The 20768-nt window shown below is 41.0% G+C and overlaps 1 protein-coding gene across 3 annotated transcripts in view; it reads left to right on the forward strand.

Annotated features, from left to right (window-relative positions):
- prex2 (phosphatidylinositol-3,4,5-trisphosphate-dependent Rac exchange factor 2) overlaps nucleotides 1-20768 on the forward strand; it is a 92145-nt gene that overhangs the window by 68003 nt on the left and 3374 nt on the right. For all 3 annotated transcript variants that reach the window (XM_042224824.1, XM_005912175.3, XM_042224874.1), the window contains exons 34-39: nucleotides 16-118; nucleotides 228-371; nucleotides 475-589; nucleotides 10948-11014; nucleotides 12255-12445; nucleotides 16102-16204. In XM_042224824.1, the coding sequence (XP_042080758.1) occupies nucleotides 16-118; nucleotides 228-371; nucleotides 475-589; nucleotides 10948-11014; nucleotides 12255-12445; nucleotides 16102-16204 (723 nt within the window). The remainder of the gene's footprint in view (nucleotides 1-15; nucleotides 119-227; nucleotides 372-474; nucleotides 590-10947; nucleotides 11015-12254; nucleotides 12446-16101; nucleotides 16205-20768) is intronic.

The raw sequence follows: 20768 nt of genomic DNA on the forward strand, positions 1-20768 counted from the left end.
TAATTTTCTTTTTAGACTGATGAGCAAGCCATGCTGGAAGACACTCAAGTAGCCCTAATTGACCTGGAGAAAGTCACCTTCTACTTCCAGGAATTTGAAGGGGAGCCTCTTGTTGCCAGTATGTACTCTGTGTTTTAGTTCACATTAGCATCTTCTGACGGTTATCATCACAGGGTTCTGATTGCTATTAATAAATTCTAAACTCTTCCTTTCCTCTCCTCTGGCAGACATGCCCATTTCATACCAGGTGGAGGGCAATCTCCAGGCCTTGAAAGTTTGCTTCTACCTTGAGAGTTTCTATTTCTCTCAGCTGCCTTACAGGCTGAAAAATGGAGGAGGTGTCAAAATCTACCCAGTGCTTTTCACACAAGGTAAAGTGAGCCTAGCTGCTGTAAGAAGATCAGTCCTCACATTATGCATGGCCAGTATATGCAATGCCTTTATCTTTCACTTGATCTGTTGATCCCTTTTTAGCGCTCGAGAGTATGGAAGGATACTACTACAGAGATAATGTGTCAGTGGAGGAATACCAGGCACAAATCAATGCTGCCTCATTGGATAAGGTCAAGCAGTACAACAAAAGACTGAGGTATTGTAAATGACACACACACACGGATGGATTAGATAGATCCAATAATAATGTAATAATGATGATGATAATAATAATGATACAATAATAATACAAAAAATATCATCAAATAACAAAAAAGAATCCTTGAAACAGAAAATAAAAAAACCTCTACCCTCTTAGCGGGATTAAAAGTAAATTAAAAGTTAAAAAAAATAAAGGATAACTAAGAGTTACACAAAAGGCTACTGGAATGTCTGCTACGCTAATATGCGTATGAGCTGTATGAGTCACACACTCACACTTTGAGATTGCGTTCCCTTTGTGATTTGGCTTTTTTACAGTCTGTTATAAATCAAGACGACCTCCAATTCAGTCAGACTTGGGTGTCAACACCCAGCAGGGCCTCAAGGTGATTGGCTGAGAGAAACACTGCGGGAATGTTTTATGATTGGTTGCGAACGCACTCAGCAGGGGGAAGCAGTGATTGGATGAGGGTGCCCAGCATGTCACCGTTGCTGATGCAGTGCATTTACAGCTGCTGCACTCGGTTCCCTCGCACCACATTGGTTTGCTGCACACCTCTGTGAGACCCACTGTGATTGACCAAGTGAGGATAATTAAATACGATGAAAAGAAACAAGGAGAAGATGCCTTTGGGAGTAATAAATGAGAACTTAACTTTATTTAACTTCCTGAAAATGGCAATGAACGAGTGTACAGTTGTGGTCGGAAGTTTATATATTCTCAGCATGGGCGTGAATGTCATGGTCATTTGTGGTCTTTTAGTGATTTCTTTGAACTGTTCTTTTTCCAGGGTGGAATGATTATACAGCACATGTCTTTAATGACATAAAAAACAAATTTATTTTTTAAATTTATCTAATACAGACAGGCTCCTGGGTTGTTCCTAACATCCTAACCAATTTCCTCTTATCTGAGGGTGACAGTTTGGGTCTTCTTTCAGACCTTGGCAAAGTGATGCCCCATCCAAATAACTTGTATTTGCATATATTGTTTGAACTTAGAAATGCCTCCAAGAAACCTTTAAAACATGTGTAAATGTGCAATTCTTCTTCTTAGATTTTCAATGAGTTTCTTGGACTTTCTCGTTGTTCGGGTTATTGGTGAGTGCTCTCAAACAAATCCTTTTTGTGCTTCAAAGAGTTGTAACCAATCACGATCACCTATGAGTAGTTAACAGGACTTGGTCTTGTCAAGCTAAAAGATACCGTAGAACAACACTTTTAAAAACCTTTAGGTGAGTGTATGTAGACATTTAAGCCTATATGTATCATTTTAAGCCCATGCAAATGAGAGAAAAATCCAAAATAAATTCAAACTTGTGCATCCAATTCTTGTTTTTCAAAGTCATTAAAGATGTAATCTGTACAATCATTCCAATCTGGAAAAAGAACAGTTCAAAGAAATCATTAAAAACCCCAAATTACCATGACTTTCATGCCCCTGATGAGTGGATGTGAACTTCTGACCTGCAGTTTGCACGATGTTGTCAGAGGATCGCTGCAGTTTTAATGAAGAGGCTAGCTTGTGATTTCTCAGAGCTGAAATCACATTAAAACCAGCTGTGTATAAACTGGAAATTCTTAGACTATCTAATTTAGAAGTTACATGTGGCTTTTGAAGTGTTACAAATGTCCTGTTGCAAGATGAGAGCTTAATAAATATAGAGGCTGATTTTCTTTCAGTTATGATGATTGGACACAAATTCATCATAGCAGAAAGCCTTCTTTACGTCCTGCCAGTGTAACTAAGAGTCCTGTTACATCAACACTAAATAATGATTTTTATAAACTATCCCGGTTCATAAAAATGAACAATCCCTCTCATGCTAAGATGTTTGAAGCCCAGTTAAAATATGTTTCCCTCGCTGAATACCTGGAAAGTTCGACGACTTGACATATCAGCGTCGACTAAACATCTGCTGCAGGCCGGGCGGATAATTAAATACAAAGCAGATCTTGTATCAGAACTTTTTCTTAGCATTCAGGGTCGGGCTGCTGTGGGGGGTTGAATAATTTAAGGTTTGAGCAGTCCCGTGCCACATCAGTACCAAACCACTCAAGCAAAGTGTTCATTTACTGGGACTGCTTTCTGGGGAGAGTTTTTAAATTGTTTGCAGTGTTTAGTTTGAGTGTTTTGAGTATCAGATTGCCCAAAGCAGAGTTTAGGAGAGAAGATTTTGCTGTGCATGGGGCTTTTCTGCTTGCCCTCCTAACTCTTTGTGCGTCAGATCTCCTGGGACTCTACAACCTTTTTAATAGTCAAATATTGCTATTTTGTTGCATCTCTTTCATCTCATCAGCTCCATTTCTGCAGACTGCATTGAAGATAAAGGTTATCAGTATCTAAAATGTCATTAGTCTAACCTTTTCATCTTATTTTCTATTGTAACCTTTTCACATGAATTATCCAAGCAAACTCATTTGTTTCTAAATGGTGCAAACCATACACATAGAGTAGGAACTTTCTGGAATTTAGCCATGTTATTTAGGACAGCCTTTGGTTTGACATGTGTGCACATGTACTGTAAATGTCTGTACACTTATACCTTTACTTAAAAAAAACTTAAATTGAATTGACAGTACAGGCTCCAGCATTAACTCAGAGCAGATGTGTCTTACAGGCAAGCAAGTGTGGCTGGTGATTTTGGGCGCATTAGGGGTGCTGGGTAGGGATTTGGAGAGGCAGTGTGCTTCAGGGATACAAGCAGAGTGAAACTGTTGGAGACTGTGCTCTTCTCAAATACTGCTTTTCAGCAAAACCTGTTGCAGCATAAAACGGCTGATTATTTCAGTTGAAATCCAATAAGCTCTCTAAGCTCTCAAGACAGTTTTCAGGCCTCATGCTGTATATATACTGCAGTCTAGTGGGGTGAATTAGGGGGTGTAGAGTTGACATATATATCTGCTCCCAAGCAACGACTCTACAAAAAGTCACTTTTTTTTTCTTTTTTTCTTTTTTTTGAGAGTCTGGGCAGCAGTTTGACTTCTTTATTTTCTGCTGATGTGATTCCCTACAGCAACACCAGCGAGAAATCACAATGCAAAGCACACGAGCTGAGCACATTAACTTAACTGCAACTGTTTGTCAGTAACTGCTTCCACCTCTGAGGTGGAATTATTTCTGTTGTGCATTACTTAGAATGTATAATGTTTCTATCATTTTCAGGATTAATCATGTCATGAGAAAATCTTATTTTTCCTCCTTCTTTCGGACGCCCCCTTGTAAACCTCCCCTTTCACTCTTGCTGCCATCCTTTTTTCACAAATCACATTTTGTGGGAAAATACTGTAAAATGAAATGTGTCCAGTGAATAAACGATGATTAATACACGTGATGATCCTCAATGAACTTTTTGTCATCTTTGAATTTGTTTGAGCTTTAGGGTTGTCCGCATCTCAAGGCAGCGCTTTTATTGCACCCCGGTTTCATAAGAGAATTTGAAATAGTGAAAAACAACCGATCTATATTCATTTATTAAAGAAAGTGGGGAGGCGTCACCACGGCAACCAAGACAACAAAGCTTTCAGAAGAAGTGGGAAACCATCATCCTTTTCTAAATGCTGTATAAATGTAACCAAGTGAATTCTTTTTTTTATTAATAGCATATTTAAAAAATAATAGAGAAGCCATGTGAAAGCCAGTGATGTGGAAGACCTGAACTTTAGGTCTCTGAGGTGAGCAGTGCGGTGATTTAATCACCTCACTAAAACGATAGTCACTGAAATGATGTGTATATCCAGAAATGAAAAATCAAGTTAAGGATCACAAAAAGCATGCAAATCAATACTGCTGCTTTAAATTTGCTAGGGAATCATTCATTGTCATTCATTTATATGAAAGTGAAGTGAAGCCAGATGTGAACAACTGCCCATTTCTGCTCCCACCCAGAGTGTTTCCTTGTTTTAAACGTCACAAAGTAAACAGTCCCAGGTGGTTTTCAGTAGTTAGTGCTGTGGTCTCACTCCGTGTAATATTACCAGCAGTTTTCTTTTGCCGGGTGCCATGTGTCATCTGGCTGACCACAGACCAGGCTGTGATGTCACTCCTCTCTCCGCTGCAGAGTTCCAACCTCGAGCACCTCGTTATCCTTGGAGTTCAGCCACAGCAGTGTTGGGTTAAACCCACGCTGTGGGCCGGAGCCAGAGGCTGACTGACAGACAGACAGAGCGCTGAACACACATTACTGAACTGAATGAACTGCAGGACTGAGGGTTGAACGCTGTCTTGCTGTCGACTCCTTAGACAGATTCCCATTATTCCCAAGAGCCCATGTGCATTTGGGACCCTGAAGGTGTAGTTATTTAGAAATTCGATTTTTTTTTTTTTAAACTAACATTTCTTTATCAAATGCTGGCAGTGGAATCATTTTGAATTAAAGGTAAAGAGAGCTTCTCATTATATTTTCCTCTTGTGGGATCCCGTTTAAAAGAAACAAGTTTTTCTGCAGGAACGATTTGGGGTTTGCGTGCATCATTTTGTACATGCGGTGCATTTCATTGTGAAATGCTGAAGCACAAGGTAATATTTTATGTCTACATCAACTAATATTTTTGTGCTTACCCTGATCTTTGCCAGCATGTGTTGTGGACAATTTCAGAGCGGTAAATAATACCACAATCTGTGTCTATGGCTTTCACTGTTCGTACCCACAAAAAGACACAGCATGATCTGTGCCAACCCATCATGTCGGATGAAGTCACTCACAAGTTTAACCACAAAACATGAACTCATGGGCCAGAATGGGTTAGTCAGCGGTATATAGAGCCAGAAACTGCACCCACGTTTTCAAGCTTGCATAAACCATCTTAGCTGACATGTGCATTTATCTAAAAGGACCCGGAAACACTGATGTGTTCAAAAGTGACAGATTCCTTAGTCACAGGTTTGCAGTTCGCTTAAATCGCATGCAAGTTCCCTGTCGTGCAAAAATCACAAAGATATTGAGTTTATTTGAGGGAATAAGAAAACTCTCAAAATGGGTAGAAGTACATGGAAAGGAGAGATTCCCCCCACCCTATCCACCTCCCTCCCTTTAGGATCAGTAATAATAGAAGAGGGAAGATTGAAATGGTGAAATGGCAAGGTGGGGATTTCAGAGAGGGGATGAGAATGATGGGTTGAGGGCAGTGTGTGCAAGAGAGAGTTGGTCAGGGAAAGTAGATTGAAGAAAGGAGAATCAGTGCAGAGAGCACGCAAATGCATTATTCAGAGAGAGAGGGGGAGAGATTATTGCAGGTTCATGATTTTTATCACATTTTGCTCTTATTGACAAGACCTTTCAGGAGGGACCTGGGTTTTCCATGTAGATACACCCTTCCAGTGCAAGAACATAAAGGTGCAGCAATCGCTAAATGTAGTCTGCTTGTGAATTGTATGTGCAGCATATTCTTGTTGCAGGTGTAACAGTAACTGAGAGTGTAAGCAGGAAGCCTCAGTGGAGAAACTGCAATGTTGTGCTGCAGTCACTGAGCATTTCTCCCTAATTAAAACACATTTGGCAGTAACGGGGGAAAATGTTTGGCAGTTGATGTCCCTCTGATTTTAAAAAGAAGAAAAAAAGCTTGATTTATGTGGATATAAAAATTCTACACAGTCTGACAAATGCAGTATAATGATTCTGTGCATGCTGGTTGATAAGCAATAAATTTAGATGTATAGCTCTATCCCATTGTTGGTTTATATTATTAGTCTGTTTAATGTTTTTTTAATTAAACAGTCATTTGTCATCACACCACAGCTTCTTCTAAGACATTTGCGCATATAGATACTCTACCAGCCATATGGACCCCATAATCATATCGCTGCACTTTACGTTGTTTAAGCAAAAGTGTTTAATGCCTGTCACAGGCTATATATTTTCAGGTCTAACACTGTTGCAGTATTCCCTCATTCCTTTTTAGATTTCACTTGCCTGCTGCTGGAACAGAGCATAGATGTGTTAAAGTGCCAAATGTCCATCAATGTGATTCACTTGATTAGTTAATAGCTCGAGGTAGGTTTATCCTATACTTAGATAGCTGCATGTAGCCACTCCAGCTGGCATCCTCAAAAACGACAACAAAAAAAGGCATGTAAATTTATACCAGCAATAAAAGCCTGCTGGGCAGCTTTCTTGGCGTAGATCTCTCAGGACACATCCTCAGTATATGCCCAGAAAATGAGATGATGGGTAGTTTGACATGACTTTAGATTGTTCCACATGCAGCACAGTGCTCAACATCACCAGTATGTAGCTGTGTTCCAGTAACACAGTTTCTACCTCCAACTGATGGTGTTTTTCCTTCCTCTTGGCTCACGGCAGTATTGTTAGTTATAGCAGTAGCTACTGTGGAAAATTCTTCCATTCGGCATGCATTAGCACTGCAGAACTCTAAAACGATTACGCTTCCGGGCGGAGCAAAAGTCATGCAGCGGTGCAGCTTGTTTGAGTATTTTTTAGTTTAGTGAAAAATTTGGCTTAATTGAGCTATTATGGATATTATGTATTTATGGATAATTCTAGATATTCAGTGTTATTATAGCGATTGCTTACGGATATTAACCTAACTTCAGCAGGAAGATATTTTGGTCTTCTATGCTAGTCCCAAGCAGCATCATTGCTTTCTTTCTGTTTTTCTCCACTTTGGAAAATGCTGCAGTTTTTGCTCTGGCAGAGGAGGGAGTCCCAATTCACTAGAGCTCTGAGGAAGGTGGAGAGGCTTCGTTCTACTCCAGCTAGTGTGCACTGAACCTCTGTTTATAAAGCCCAGAGGGCTGAGCTTTTTCCCATTTATCACTTCTCTTTGATTCAATCATTGATTGGCTGTAATGATGACAGCTCTGCTCATAGTGATGCTTAATGCTGTGGACCTTGACTCATCTCTGTACCACGCCCGGCACTAGTTTTAAAGATCCAGGAATACTTTGCATTTATTTATGTGCCCCATTAGGATCATAAATTTGGTCCCATTTTAAGCAAGTCGCTCACCTTGTATTTTAGTAAATTTGCATGTCCTCAGTGTCCCAGTGACAGTGTTTTAGTCACACAGTAACTACTCGTGGCATTAAGATACATCCAGCACAGTGTTGCTTTAGCTGAAAAGGATTGGAATTTCTCTCTTTATTATATGGCATGACATACATGGCAGTGTATTCACAGATGTCATTTTGTCAGTACAGTATTCACGTTATAAACCAGCAAAGATCAGGTACATATAACATCCACCAACATGTGCTTTTACATCTTTGTAAAAATAGGACAAATGTGTGGGATAAGAAAATGACTTTCCTCACACATTCACACACACCATTTCACCGGTGTCATTGCACTAACATCGCCGTGCGGTATGCGAGGGCCCTTGGAAGCCCTCATTAGCCCCCAGGCAGCTCTGCCACACAGAGAGGAGAATTTAATAATGGAGGGTGTCATTAATCATGGCTTTCTGAGTGATTTACATGGACCAGTACGGACCATATATAAGGTCATACGTAACGGCATAAATTCAAGACAATTTACTTGTGTAAATGAGTATGAAACTAAACCCACGGAAAACATTAAGACGTTTAATTCAAGGGGGCAATTTATGTTTCTTTTGGACGGTTTAATGTGCAGGATGTGGCGCTAATACAAGCGTTCCCACGCTACTTGTCTGAAAACATCTGTGCCTCAGATTCCTCTTCGTTGACGTTGCAGCTGACTGCTAATGCTCCTGTGCTGTAAAGGGCCTCGAGAGCACTTATTGTCATGAAGGTAGAGAAACAAAGAGAATTAAGTATTCTCATTGGCTCAATGAAAGAAAACCGGATACATGCAGAGCAGGTCATCTTTGGCCTGCAGCCAAATTCTCCATTAGAGCCTCATGTGAAACGCTATTGGCCGTGTGTGTGTGTGGTTTGGGGTTTTCTGTTTTGTTGTTATTTCAGAGAGAGCCACAAGCAAGCTTTACCTATGGTTGTCTCAGTCTCTACTAAAAGCAAAAACACGAGGAAGGCAAATTCTTGTAAGCACGACAAGCTTGATTGCACATACTTAATGCAACCTTTATTTTTGGTACAGACTTACTTTCAGATGGTAGGCTCAAGCTTTGATTGGCATAGTTTTCCCCCAAAACAAACAACAAAAACAATACAAAAAACACTTGAGAATTAAATAAGAGAAGTTGAGATTTTTCAATTTTAACATTAGAGCGTGCAGGTGGGTTAGAAAATTGATGCCTGTAAGGGGAGTCGAAACTGGAGCCGTTATAGTGTGTTACAGTGTGAAGAAATAACACCCAGTGGACTTTTCAACCCTGTGTGTTTGTGTGTGCTCTTTACCGCACGGTGGTATGTTTGCGCACTGTGTGTGGCCTTAAAATGTCATATTTCACCCATAATAAAGGTTTCTAAGGTGCTCAGTTTCCAAAGCTCTGACAAAACATCATCGGCTCAGGAGATGTAACGCAGGTCCTTTTTAAATCACACATCACTTGTAAGTTGGACTCCTATTATTTTGTCATTAGAGAGACCTCCACGAGAGTCTGGCCCGCTCCTTGAGCTGTGGTTGGTGGTATTTTTAGTACAACTCTTACCGCAGGAGGATGAGATAATCGGTGGGTATTATGACCTTGGTTCTGCAAAAAAGAAGCGTGCAAGGGCGAGATGAGGTGCGTCTGTTTTGTCTGGAAAAGATAAACAACTGTGTGCAGACGAAGTCGAGTTGGACAGTTACACAAAAGTCGACTGCTATCGGACAGATTCTATTATATACGTTGAAGATAAAAGTCTGAGCAGTTGACCGATAAGGACAAGGGTGAATGGGCTCACAGTTGGAGTAAACAGATAACAGAACAGGAACTATTTCAGGGTGAGGAATTCCAATAAATGTCATTTTGTGTGGCGTTCACAGTCTTTCAATGCGTGCTGCTGATTTGGTAAGTGAATAGTGTTTTCTTTGGAAGCTGTTGAATGTAACCTTCGCTTACTTCTCAGATTTGTCCTTGAACGCCGCCCTCGTATTCCAATAAGTATGCACTCACTTACAAATGGAGCTTAAGCCAAATACTAAATGACCGTTTACCCCTGACATGTGTTATTCGGCAATTTGTGGGCTTTTGGCCACTTTAAATGCTCAGACTATCCTAGTCTGTCTTGAGCATCATTTGAATGATAAGGCCATCTTGAACCAATTACATGGGCTGTTAGCTGCATCTGAACCCTTAGTAAAGTCTGCTCATAGTCCTTTTGAAGAGCACACCTCAGAGTTAACGCATCATTTGGCCAATAGGCATTAGTTACCAGGAAACATTTACATGTGAACTCATCTGTGTCACAGAATAGATGCATGCTGTGTAATATTTAAATAGGCATAAGTGATTAGGAAAATTCATCTGTTTTTTACACATATGCGTTGGTTCCCCGGGTGGGTGCAGGTTTCCTCCAGTATGACTATAGTGTATATTTAATGCTTGTTTTCTCATTGAATTTTCATTTCAGCCGGAATAGTTAATAATCGCTATAAAATCTTGAGTCAGGGATGTGTTAACTATGCCCTGATTAATTAATTTCATTAATTTTATGTCAAGCATAAACACCACAGACATAATGAATGCCTGCTTGGCTTGATTTTAATCACTTAATAGCAGAGTGAATGCAGATGAATGAGATGTGCTTCACTGATTCTTGTAAACAGTCTCCCTCCTTCAGTCTGCAGTTGCTGAGTTTCTTAAAAGTTTTTTTTTTTTTTTTGCTTCATTATTATATTAGAGATTTCAGAAATGTGATATATATCGGTGACTGTACGTTAAACATTATAATTGCTTCTAGCTAGAGGTAATGGAGTATGTGATTTTATTACAGGGTGTTTAATGTGGTGTAGTGTATCTATTTTTAGCACGCTGCTGGATTACTGAGATTTGATGGAGTCACAGACTGCTGAGTTTGCACCAGTAGCACTCCACCTCAGAAGGACTCATTGCGGCATACAGCGCCCATCTGCAAGGACGCCAGTGCAGTGCTGCCTCCAGTGGAGGAAGAGGAATATTGATTGTGCTCCATGAATGAATGAGGGAATGGCATTTGGAGTGATGCCCAGGACAAGAGATGCTTAGTCTGTGTTTCTGCTTAGCTGTGCCCAAGTTACTCTCATGATTGATAGTCAGATGGTGGCGGTCCATAATGAGCAAGTGGCCTAGTTTTCCCAGAAAGCCAGCCAGTTCTCCTGATGACCTAATGGTGTAGGGAAACAGTTTGGATTTCATGCAGTGGAACCGCTAAATAGAAAAACAACTTTTGATTGATTATTAAATGAAAGTCTTCTGTCATGTGATGGGTTTTAGTATGTGGCGTTTTCTCTCTCACTACATGTATTAACTTAACGTTTGTTTCTCACACAGGGCTTTCTACCTCGATCAGTCCAACATGCCGCCTAGCTCTGCACCAAAAGCAGCCCTCATAGATAAGGTAAGAACGACCTTACACAGCCTCATAGTACAGTTGTGACACTATGGGGGGAAGCCGAAGAGCAGGAGTAGATGCTGCAATATGGACCTGTTTGCATGTGTTGCAACAGACAAGGGGGGCAACAGCAGGAAATCACACTTTAAAGTCAAGTCCAGTCACTTACCTTGAAACTAGAAAAGTGCATTTTCTCTTAATAAATTTATGGTCTTCAAAAGGTAAGAAGAGCAAAACTGTGTTCAATTTAATTAAGATGTAATTAGGAGAAAGAAATTACTAAGTATAAAGGAAGAGTCTCCTTAAGAAAAACCAAGTTACATCCAGCTGTTCAGCCATTTAAAACCATGAGTCTCTTCTCAAGCTCTGCATGGCTAGGTGCTTGACTTTTACATACCTGTGATAATGGGCTAACAGGTGTGGCCAATAGTTTTGTCCATACAGTGTAAATTGGTGCTTTTGCCTCATTCACACAACAACTTTTTTGTACGCCTAAGTGCTTTCTATCTAACATTCAAAGTCTGATAAACTTGTGGGAGAGCAACTCAGGGTTCAGTATCTTGCTGAGGGATACTTTGGCATGGGATCAAACCACCAATCTTCCCCTCTGAAGATTAAACGCCCTACCTCCTGAGCTAGAGCCACCCCTTGTCTTGAAGCTCCTTCCCTCAGATTTCTGAAGCTCAGACTGTTTCACAGCCTGGGGGCACAGTGGCTAAAGGCTGATTTCTTCATGTGTTGTTGCTGAGTTCTGTGGGACCAGTAGGAAGCCAGTATCCAAGGATCTGAGACATCTGCTAGGTACAGATGTCTGAGAGAGGCTGGCGCCACACTATGAAAAACAAATGAAGCAGCCTTAACAAGTCAGTCAATGCAGTGGCTTTTAAAGGAAACTTTGATCTTCATTTATGGCTGCATATTTTATTCTTTGAATCAAGCAAAGCTGCTCTAGTAGACTCCTCCCTTTAACCCAAATGTCTACTTGTTAGCTTTCCTTATAATCAGAAGGTCAGTGGGCTGTGTGCCTGACTATATTATGGATATCCCATCAGCCAACAACTAGATCAAGTTGTAAAAAGCTGGTTGGAAGCTTCACCCTTGAATGCCCAGCATTGTAACAATGTATATATGACAGCCTAAGACAGAAATGGTCTAACGCCAATGTTAACCTTATAATCTACTCAGTTTCTTTTCTTTTCTTTGTGATTTAATCCCACACTAACCTCTCTGCGTTGTTTCTGTCCAGTTAATGCGTCCCCTCAACGCTCTGGAGGAGCTCTACCGTCTGATGGAAAGTTTTATTAGTTGTCGCCGCACCGCTGCCTGTCAGTACACCGCCTGCGGGGCTTCTGGCGTGGGGCTGCTCTCTGTGGCCTCTGAGCTCTGCTCGCGTCTGGGAGCCACACACATTGTCATGTGCAACAGCGGCGTTCATCGGTAAGTGCGTGGGCACATGTATTGTGCGCATCTTCCACCTCACTATGGGCCGCCTCCAGTTAAATTATACGTTTTGCGCTCATCATGTTCTTTCTTTTGGCAGCGCACTTGCAATTTTCCTTTCTCTTTCATCTGTTTTGCGTTGACACTCTTCTCACCTTTCCCATTTCCACCGCAGTTTCTCCCTGCTCCCGTGCATCTCAGTTTATTCTCTAGCTACATCTCAATTTCATGAGCCCCACACTGTTTGCCCTTGGGGTTTTCTATTAATACACTTTTCTCTGCATTAATTAACAGCAGGATATTTTAGTTAATGACATGCTTCTCAGACCAGAGGAAGGCATACATAGGAGATGGACCAATTACTTCCATTCTCACTGATCTCTATATACAGCTTCCTAATTCACCTGCTGCTGAGGGCAGCATTCATCAGTGCATGAGGACAAAAATATCCAGATCGTTTGTCACCGCTGATCCCGAGTACAAGCCTTCATCTTCATCTTGTACTCTGCTCTTCCCCTACACCCACCCACCCACCCACCCGTCTCTCTGATACCCTCTTCCTTTACCGTGTGACAGTTTCCATATCTTTTTGTCTCGGTTATATGCGCAGGCTCGCACACGCTCGTTCATGCATTCACCGTATGTGACTGATGGCTTGATAAAGGGCTGCGGATGGAGCGGTCTGGTTGACAGAGCTCTAATAGAAAGTTGTCTGTGCAATGAGTTCTGTTTATGAACCTACAGCCTATATTTGTGTGTTTGCAATTACATTTACTGGCTACAACTCAGTCAGATACGCAGGCTAAGTGTAGTGACACATCAGGTGACGGCACCTGCCATATCAGAGGTTTATTTGTCAACAGGCTTTCTCTTTAAACACTCTTTTACCCTTCAAAGTTGGAGAATGTTGTGCGTATTGGACTTTGTATGACGGGAGATTGAATCGCAAATCCTTGGCCCGGTGCAAGTTTTTATATATCTATATCTAGATATCTAGATAGATAGATAGATAGATAGATAGATAGATAGATAGATAGATAGATAGATAGATAGATATCTCTCTATCTCTCTCTATCTCTCTATCTCTCTATCTCTATCTCTCATAACTGCAGGGTGCAAGATGCTAGCAGGCAAGGCATACATGGAACGCCATAAGCAAGTGGCTGGCATAGTATACAGGTATATCTGTGCCGAGTATAAGCTGGAAGTCCCGGGGTCAAAATGGGAGATGCCCCCAAAGGTGATGGGGAATGACCGAGCTAAGATCCTGTGGGACTTCCAGATACAGACGGACAAAATGGTGGTGGCTAACCAACCGGACATAGTGGTGGTAGACAAACAGAAGAAGACGGCGGTAGTGATCGATGTAGCGGTTCCGAATGACAGAAATATCAGAAAGAAGGAACACGAGAAGCTCGAGAAGTACCAAGGGCTCAGAGAAGAGCTCGAGAGGATGTGGAGGGTGAAGGTAACGGTGGTCCCCGTGGTAATCGGAGCATTAGGTGCAGCGACTCTCAAGCTAGGCGAGTGGCTCCAGCAGATCCCCGAGAAGAGCGCAGTCCTAGGAACAGCTAAGATACTGCGCAGGACCCTCAAGCTCCCAGGCCTCTGGTAGAGGACCTGAGCTTGAAGGATTGACCGCCCACAGGGGCGAGTGGGGAAATTTTTTATATATAAATAAATAAATAAATAAAACCCCTTTCTACTATTAACAGTGCACAGATTGTAGGAAAATGAAGCAATTTTTGCTGCTTTCTCTGTAGACTACGAATTGTTAAAATGTAAATGGTGAGCACGCCGGCTAAATCTGGAACAACTGAAAAGCCAGTGAAAGCAAGCCAGTAGATTAGCTACATGGAAATTGCATTATCAGTGTGACAGTCTTCTCAGGCACTATTGATTGGATTAGTTGGCTTGATGGATGAGTTTTAATAACAGTGAAAGCGTGATATTTTGGGTGATATCAGCAAACCCTAGCGTTTCTGTTTTCCTTTTTTTCCCAGTTATTCTGAGGATTCACTGACTGAGAGCAAAAAAAAAAAAGTTACTACTAATTCTATATTTGGCCTGTTTATGCTTTCCCCCCCTTTTTTTAAGTTCTCCTCTTAATTCTATCTTTCATTCCTTTGTGTCTTTCTTTCTCTTGTTCATTTATCAGTATGGGCTCACTCTGCAGAAACACAAAGTGTAAATGGGATATGTGATGGAACAACATAAAACAAATGGGTATAAATCATCTCATACTATCTCACCAGCAATAATCAAAAGGGAAAATGTGCAGGCTAACGCGCACACACACAGAACTGCACTTCCTTCATCGTGCTCCAGCAGAAGAGGTATTTAAAGATCCTCCTTTTTAGCTTTTTTTTTTCTCCCCACTTCTTTATCGGTGTGGGAAGCTCAAAGCGGGTGCTTAAAATATTCTGGGGTGGCCTGTGAAAGGACATCCTCTGCAATTCTCTCCTGGGATATCTTTCGGCACATACTGGAAATGATTGTTGGGTTCATTACTTTTATCGTATCGTGTTTCCCTGTAATAAAGTTATGCAACTGAAACTCAAGGGGACTTTTAAATCTTGATTTGATTGACTCAAAGTAATGGCTTCTGGCAGTGATAAGTCCCCCGTCTCACATCTGCTCTTTTTTTTTTTTTTTCTTCTTTTCTCTTCCGTTCTCCTCGGTCAATGTGAAACACTACCATGAGAGAAGGAGATATTAAACAAACAGCTCAGATTTCTTAGCAGCGTCATGGCAGTGTTGGAACTTTGGACAGTTCAATTTGCAGTGAAAAGGCTCTGGATCGATCTACCAGTACAGCTTGTTATCATAGAAAGGTCATCCAGCAGCCTTGATGCCCGTCACTGGCTCTCTAAGGATCTATCCCCACACTGCCATCTGTGTGTGCGTGTGTCTGTGTAAAGGCAGAAGAGGAAGAGGCTGGCTGTGTATGTGCCTGGGAACAAAGTTTGCTGCAACTAATGAATCACAGACTTGTGTCAGCACTCATTTTACACATATAGCATCCTTATGGTGGTGAGAGTATAGCGCCTCTGCCAAAGGAGAAGCACTGACTTGTCCTTGGACTTCTTTCTCTGGGCTGAGGACAAGAAAACCTGGAAGTCTCCTCAAGTCCCAGAGGTCTGCCACAAATTTCCCTCTCTTGTGCTTGTTCTAAGGCAAAGATCAGCGAACTTGTTATCCTCTTGATGCACCGCGTTTGCTCGCGGTGATTGACTTTTCAGAAGCAAGTGCAGTGATTCATTAGAGCGAAGACGAGCGAAGGTGAGGTGGGAAGAATGCGATGTAATGGCAAGGTGTCAAGAGGAGCAAAACGCTCTCATGGTGATGTGATTTATCTGAGCTGGATTTTATTCTCAGTTGATGTTTGTTTCAGTGTCAGATCTCACTTTCAGTCTCCGTCTGCTGCAAAGGCTGCTCGACTGCAGTCTTGTGTCAAACACGGACTGCATTTTAATATTGCAGTCATGGAATTGGGAAAAGACATTAAAAACCTTTTGTTTTAGGCGTCACAAAGTCCTAGTCCCAGATTTCCTCAGTGGATACTGTATTTTGATTGATGGTAAAGAAGATGATTAAGCATCATTGCACTGTTTGATGAGAATAAGCCTGACCGCATGTTTTCTCTCTAACAGCTGCACCCTGAGTGTGACACTGGAGCAGGCCATCCTGCTGGCTCGAAACCACGGCCTTCCACCTCGCTGCATCATGCAGGCCACCGATGTCATGAGGAAGCAGGTATGTGTTTCGCAGATGTCTGCTATAATGAGCCGCTGTCCACTTTGTAGTTTTCCCAGTGCCATACATTTACACACATGTCTCTGACATTTCAGAGGGAGTGTTTTTGAAGGTAAAATAATCATGCTTTGAATGGCTGTTAAAAAGCGCTTACCTGGCTGCCTTTGACTTAAACCCTGATTATATGATGCAAGGTGATTAATCACCACAGTGATCAGCTTCTCTTCTGTTTTGATAGGGAATGACAAGCTGCTCTGGCAGCCACCTCATTCTCTCGGGATATTTTTGTGGCGTCTTTTCCTCATCGCTTCTCCAGAAGCTGTGCAAACAAAGCAAAACTACAGACCTTCAGTTCAGTTTGTGAACACATTACGTAACCCCGTTCAAAGTAAAGCAGGAAAGCTAAAAAGTTAAAGACAGTGCGGCGAGTGGAGAGTAGAGAAAGGGTTGTTTTTAAAAGAGAAGAACGGTCAATAGATTAAAAAGGGAGAAGAATTTCCACAGAATTGGACTGCAAAAACTGGATCAATTCCAAATCTTTTTTCTGCTTAATTTTTTTCAGCAAGTAATGAGGGAACAGGACTCGCATTTCCTTTAGACATCTTGTCAATTTTGGGCCTCTGAAAATGTAAGACTGTTTTTAAAAATGGTTGTACTAAAACAGTAAATGCAATGCTTCTGTTAAACCTCTTGAATTAAAGCTGGAAGTCCGCATTTCAATCAACTCTCAATTGTTGGATTTTACAGTCCTCTGTTGTGTTGCACAGAGGGCTACAAACACTGCCAACTGTATATAGTATTGTTACACAAGAAAAATAAGTGCCTTTCAATTAAAGCATTTAAATCTTCTCAATCCATTTTCCTGCCACGATGACTTAAAAAGAATAACTACTGCGTTGGCGTTTATAAATGAATATGGGTAAAGTGAATGGAAGTTATTTGAGGTTAAAAAAATAATAGTAATAATAAAGAAGAAACTCATAGAGGTGGAAAGGAAACTAGAGAGCTAATTAACTGAACTGACACATTAATAGTCGTAATACTCACACTAACACTCTCACACACACACACAATACATTGTAGAGGAGAAATGCAGAATTCTTCCGTCTTACCTTCTGACGGGTAGTTTTTCTTCCCCACATAGACAGATATTGTCTTAGATGACTAAAAGAACAGCATCATGAAGGTATCTTTTAATGACTTACTCTGATTTTCACACCTGGAACGTACCTTGGCCTCTTTTGTTAAATTTCATCTCAGCATCCTGATGCTGCTGCTGTGTCTACTGCGGTGACATTTTCACACTCTGAGAAAATTTGTGTCTCAACTCACAGAACAGTTTCTGCATCTGAAGTCATCACATAGACCGCACGCTTCGTCGAGTGGAATAGAAAGAGTTGTGCCATTTTAACTTCTTTGGTCAATATTTCTCACAGAGTCTATTACTTCAGTAATAATGATATTTTTAAAGGGAACCGGCAGTAAGTATGCTTTTGGGTAATGAAAGAAATATTAGCTGGTGTCCACATGAAAAATCATTAGCTCCTGTCTACATTATAATTTGTTTTGCCTCTTTCTCTCTTCCACCCCCCAAACCTGATTTCAAACTGATCAGATATGCATTCGCTGCTACCAGAATATGAATTGGACCAAATGAGAGAGTAATGAGAAACTCAGCAGACTCGTTGAACGTCTGGGGCTTGTTTGTTTATCTGCATATGCATTAGGAGTCAAAGGAAGAAATTCCTATTAGTCTTTCAGTGTATACACATTATCACCTCATTTTTATTTATTTTTTTAAAGGCTCTAACCATGACCACAGCTCAAACTCTCTTTGAAAGTTGTGTCAGTTGTGGTTTCATTGCTATTTTCACTGAGAGGAGAGGTTGCCCAGTAGGCTCAGATCCTGCAGGACAAGAGGCATTTAATTTCTCCTCTCAGAGAAATGGGATGGCAGCCAGCAGGATGCAACTTTGTGCATCGTGTGACCTTGAGTTGTATAGTGTGCAGCTGGCAAACATTTGGAACCTCGTTGCGAGGGCTGTGATTTGAGGATATTTTACATCCGTTCTGAAAAGTGCAGGCACGGGGATTTATTATTTAGATTAATACAAGTAAACCTTATTCTGTAGTGAGACATTTTCTCTTGCCTTGTATCATTGTTAACCTGGACAGACACTGAGGAGATGTGGTTCAGCCCAGATAGAGAGCTTTGGGGAATCTGAGCTGCGTTGTGTGTGTTTGTGTGTGTGTGTGTGTGTGTGTGTGCCTACCCTTGCTCTCAGACATCAGCTGATGAATTTGGTGAATATGAATATCACACAGGATTTGAATGACACATCTTCTTTCTCGCTGTAGAGTCACGGTTGCTCACAAAAAAAGGTTATCAGCACAGAATCCAGTCCCAGCAGGATTCATCCATCAAGCCCAGACAATGTAATTCAGACTGAGAATGCTGCGTGGAGGTTTACAAATCACGCTGAGAGTAGACCTGCTTTGCCCAAATTGCATCAAATACATCCAATATTTGCTCTGTATACAAACAGTGTACAGCTTTATACTAAAGGTAAAGAATAACTTATAGCATTGGCCTTATGAACTCATGAAAAAAGAAAAATCTAGTCCCTTTCAAGTTTTTAAAATATCTATAAGAAGTTAATTTTGCGGAGAAGTAAGCGTGTACCCCGCCTTTCGCCCTATGACAGCTGGGATAGGCTCCAGTGCCCCCCGCGACCCTGAAAAGGATAAGCGGAAGCGAATGGATGGATGGAAGTAAGCGTTGCTTTTTAAACCAGATTGAAAATGCTGACAAATACTCATCATAATTAATTTTACTTTCAATTAAAGCTGGGGGCAAATATTACGTCTCCCATTTTTTTTAGAAGCTGACACAGTACATAAAGAGAGTCAACATGTGAAAAATGAAAACATTTCTACTGATTACAGGCAGCACTTTGCATGCGTGAGCGAACTGATGCTCATTATAAACCACCGAAGGACTGTGCATGCACTATTTGAACTCTGTTTCCTGGACAACCATATTTAATCTTATATTCTTTAGCATTATATGTATTTGAGCCTGTGATAATTACATGCTGGCTGCTTTATTGATGGCAGAATCTGCCTGCTTTTCCACCACTGTGGCCCAGACTACAATATCTTAATAACTGTAGTATAGATTGGCGTAAAATTGAAGATTATTTATTAGAAAATGTGATAATAAATGATGTGAAGAAGATATTCCAGAAAGCCAAAACTTTAACATTTACTAAGTGTTTGTGGGGCTTTAGCAATAGATAGGACAGGATAAACCTATTGTTACCAACATATTGGGTTTTGATAGCCTATTGCCATGATTGGAATTTAGATTGTGTGTTTAACAAACAGTTGAATAGGTGTACCTAATAAAGTGGATGGAGAGAGTAGATGCTGTGGATGTAGATGCCTGTTCTTTTTACTTACTTGTGAAGTAGGTAAAAACAAGAAGTGTAATATCCTGTTGGAACCTAATAAGATTCTGAAAGTTTCACAGATTTGTGGTTTAAAGTTCTCTTCGCTTTGTTTTTATCGTCTCCAGAACCATCCTTTGAGAGTATACATTCATTATGTTGGTCTGTAAAAGTCCTCGGATAATTTCAGAGTCGTGTAAACAAAATTCCACTTATTTAATTTGCTTTTAATATAGTTTTGGTGTCGTCTCTCTGTATGCTGTGTCCTTCAGGGACATTAGGGTTCATCTCTGTCTGGAGGCATCAGAATGGATGGCCGTGATAGGCATCGAGTAATTGCTGATGCTATCCTGTTATCATGGCTGTAACTCGAAACAGACGGTAAGATGGGGCACGGCAGAGTTGTAACTGAGAGGTCGGCTAATGCACTTTTGGCCGCTTGCTCTCTCTCTGCTCAAAGAGCAGATGCAGATCCGCTGATGACCTCTTTAAAAAAATGAAAAAAAGATTTGATTATGTGGTTTTTTTGCTTACTTGCATGCGGCGCAGATGTAGAGACGGTGTGTTTGTGAGCGCAGGTGTTCGTGCCTCTAAATTGAAAGCCTAAGTTGCTTCCTGCCCCCCTACAGTCATTTATCTGCCGACTCTGCGCACAGCCAGCAGACTAAAGGAACATTAGCAAAGAGCAGACATACTCCTGACTGGGCATAATCAAACTCTGTAACACACACAGGCAGATACCCTATTCATCTTCCAGATTCCTTACTACTGGTTTACAATTCCTTACAAAGACTAATCTGCATTGTTCATTTGCCTACACAGAAACAAAGAAGAGCTACACACTGGCAGCAGCAGCTTAAATTTAGACTCTATACATGCACCGTGCACCTCATATGCTTCATAACATACAATATTTAGAAAAGAACCTATAATTTCTCCCCTGCAGACAGCTGAAAGTCATTCAAGGCTGGAGATCCTCATGTTGTTAATTAAAAACTATCACTGGAGAGATGAAATATGAGCTTCTTGTGTTTTTGAATTTATGACCATAAATAAATCTGTTCAAAGATGAGAAGGGGAAACCAGAGATCCATGAAGAGCTATTCCACTAAAGT

The sequence above is a fragment of the Haplochromis burtoni genome, unplaced genomic scaffold (assembly GCF_018398535.1).
Source record: "Haplochromis burtoni strain Fernald_Lab_line unplaced genomic scaffold, NCSU_Asbu1 Contig_1, whole genome shotgun sequence".
Classification (NCBI taxonomy): domain Eukaryota; kingdom Metazoa; phylum Chordata; class Actinopteri; order Cichliformes; family Cichlidae; genus Haplochromis; species Haplochromis burtoni.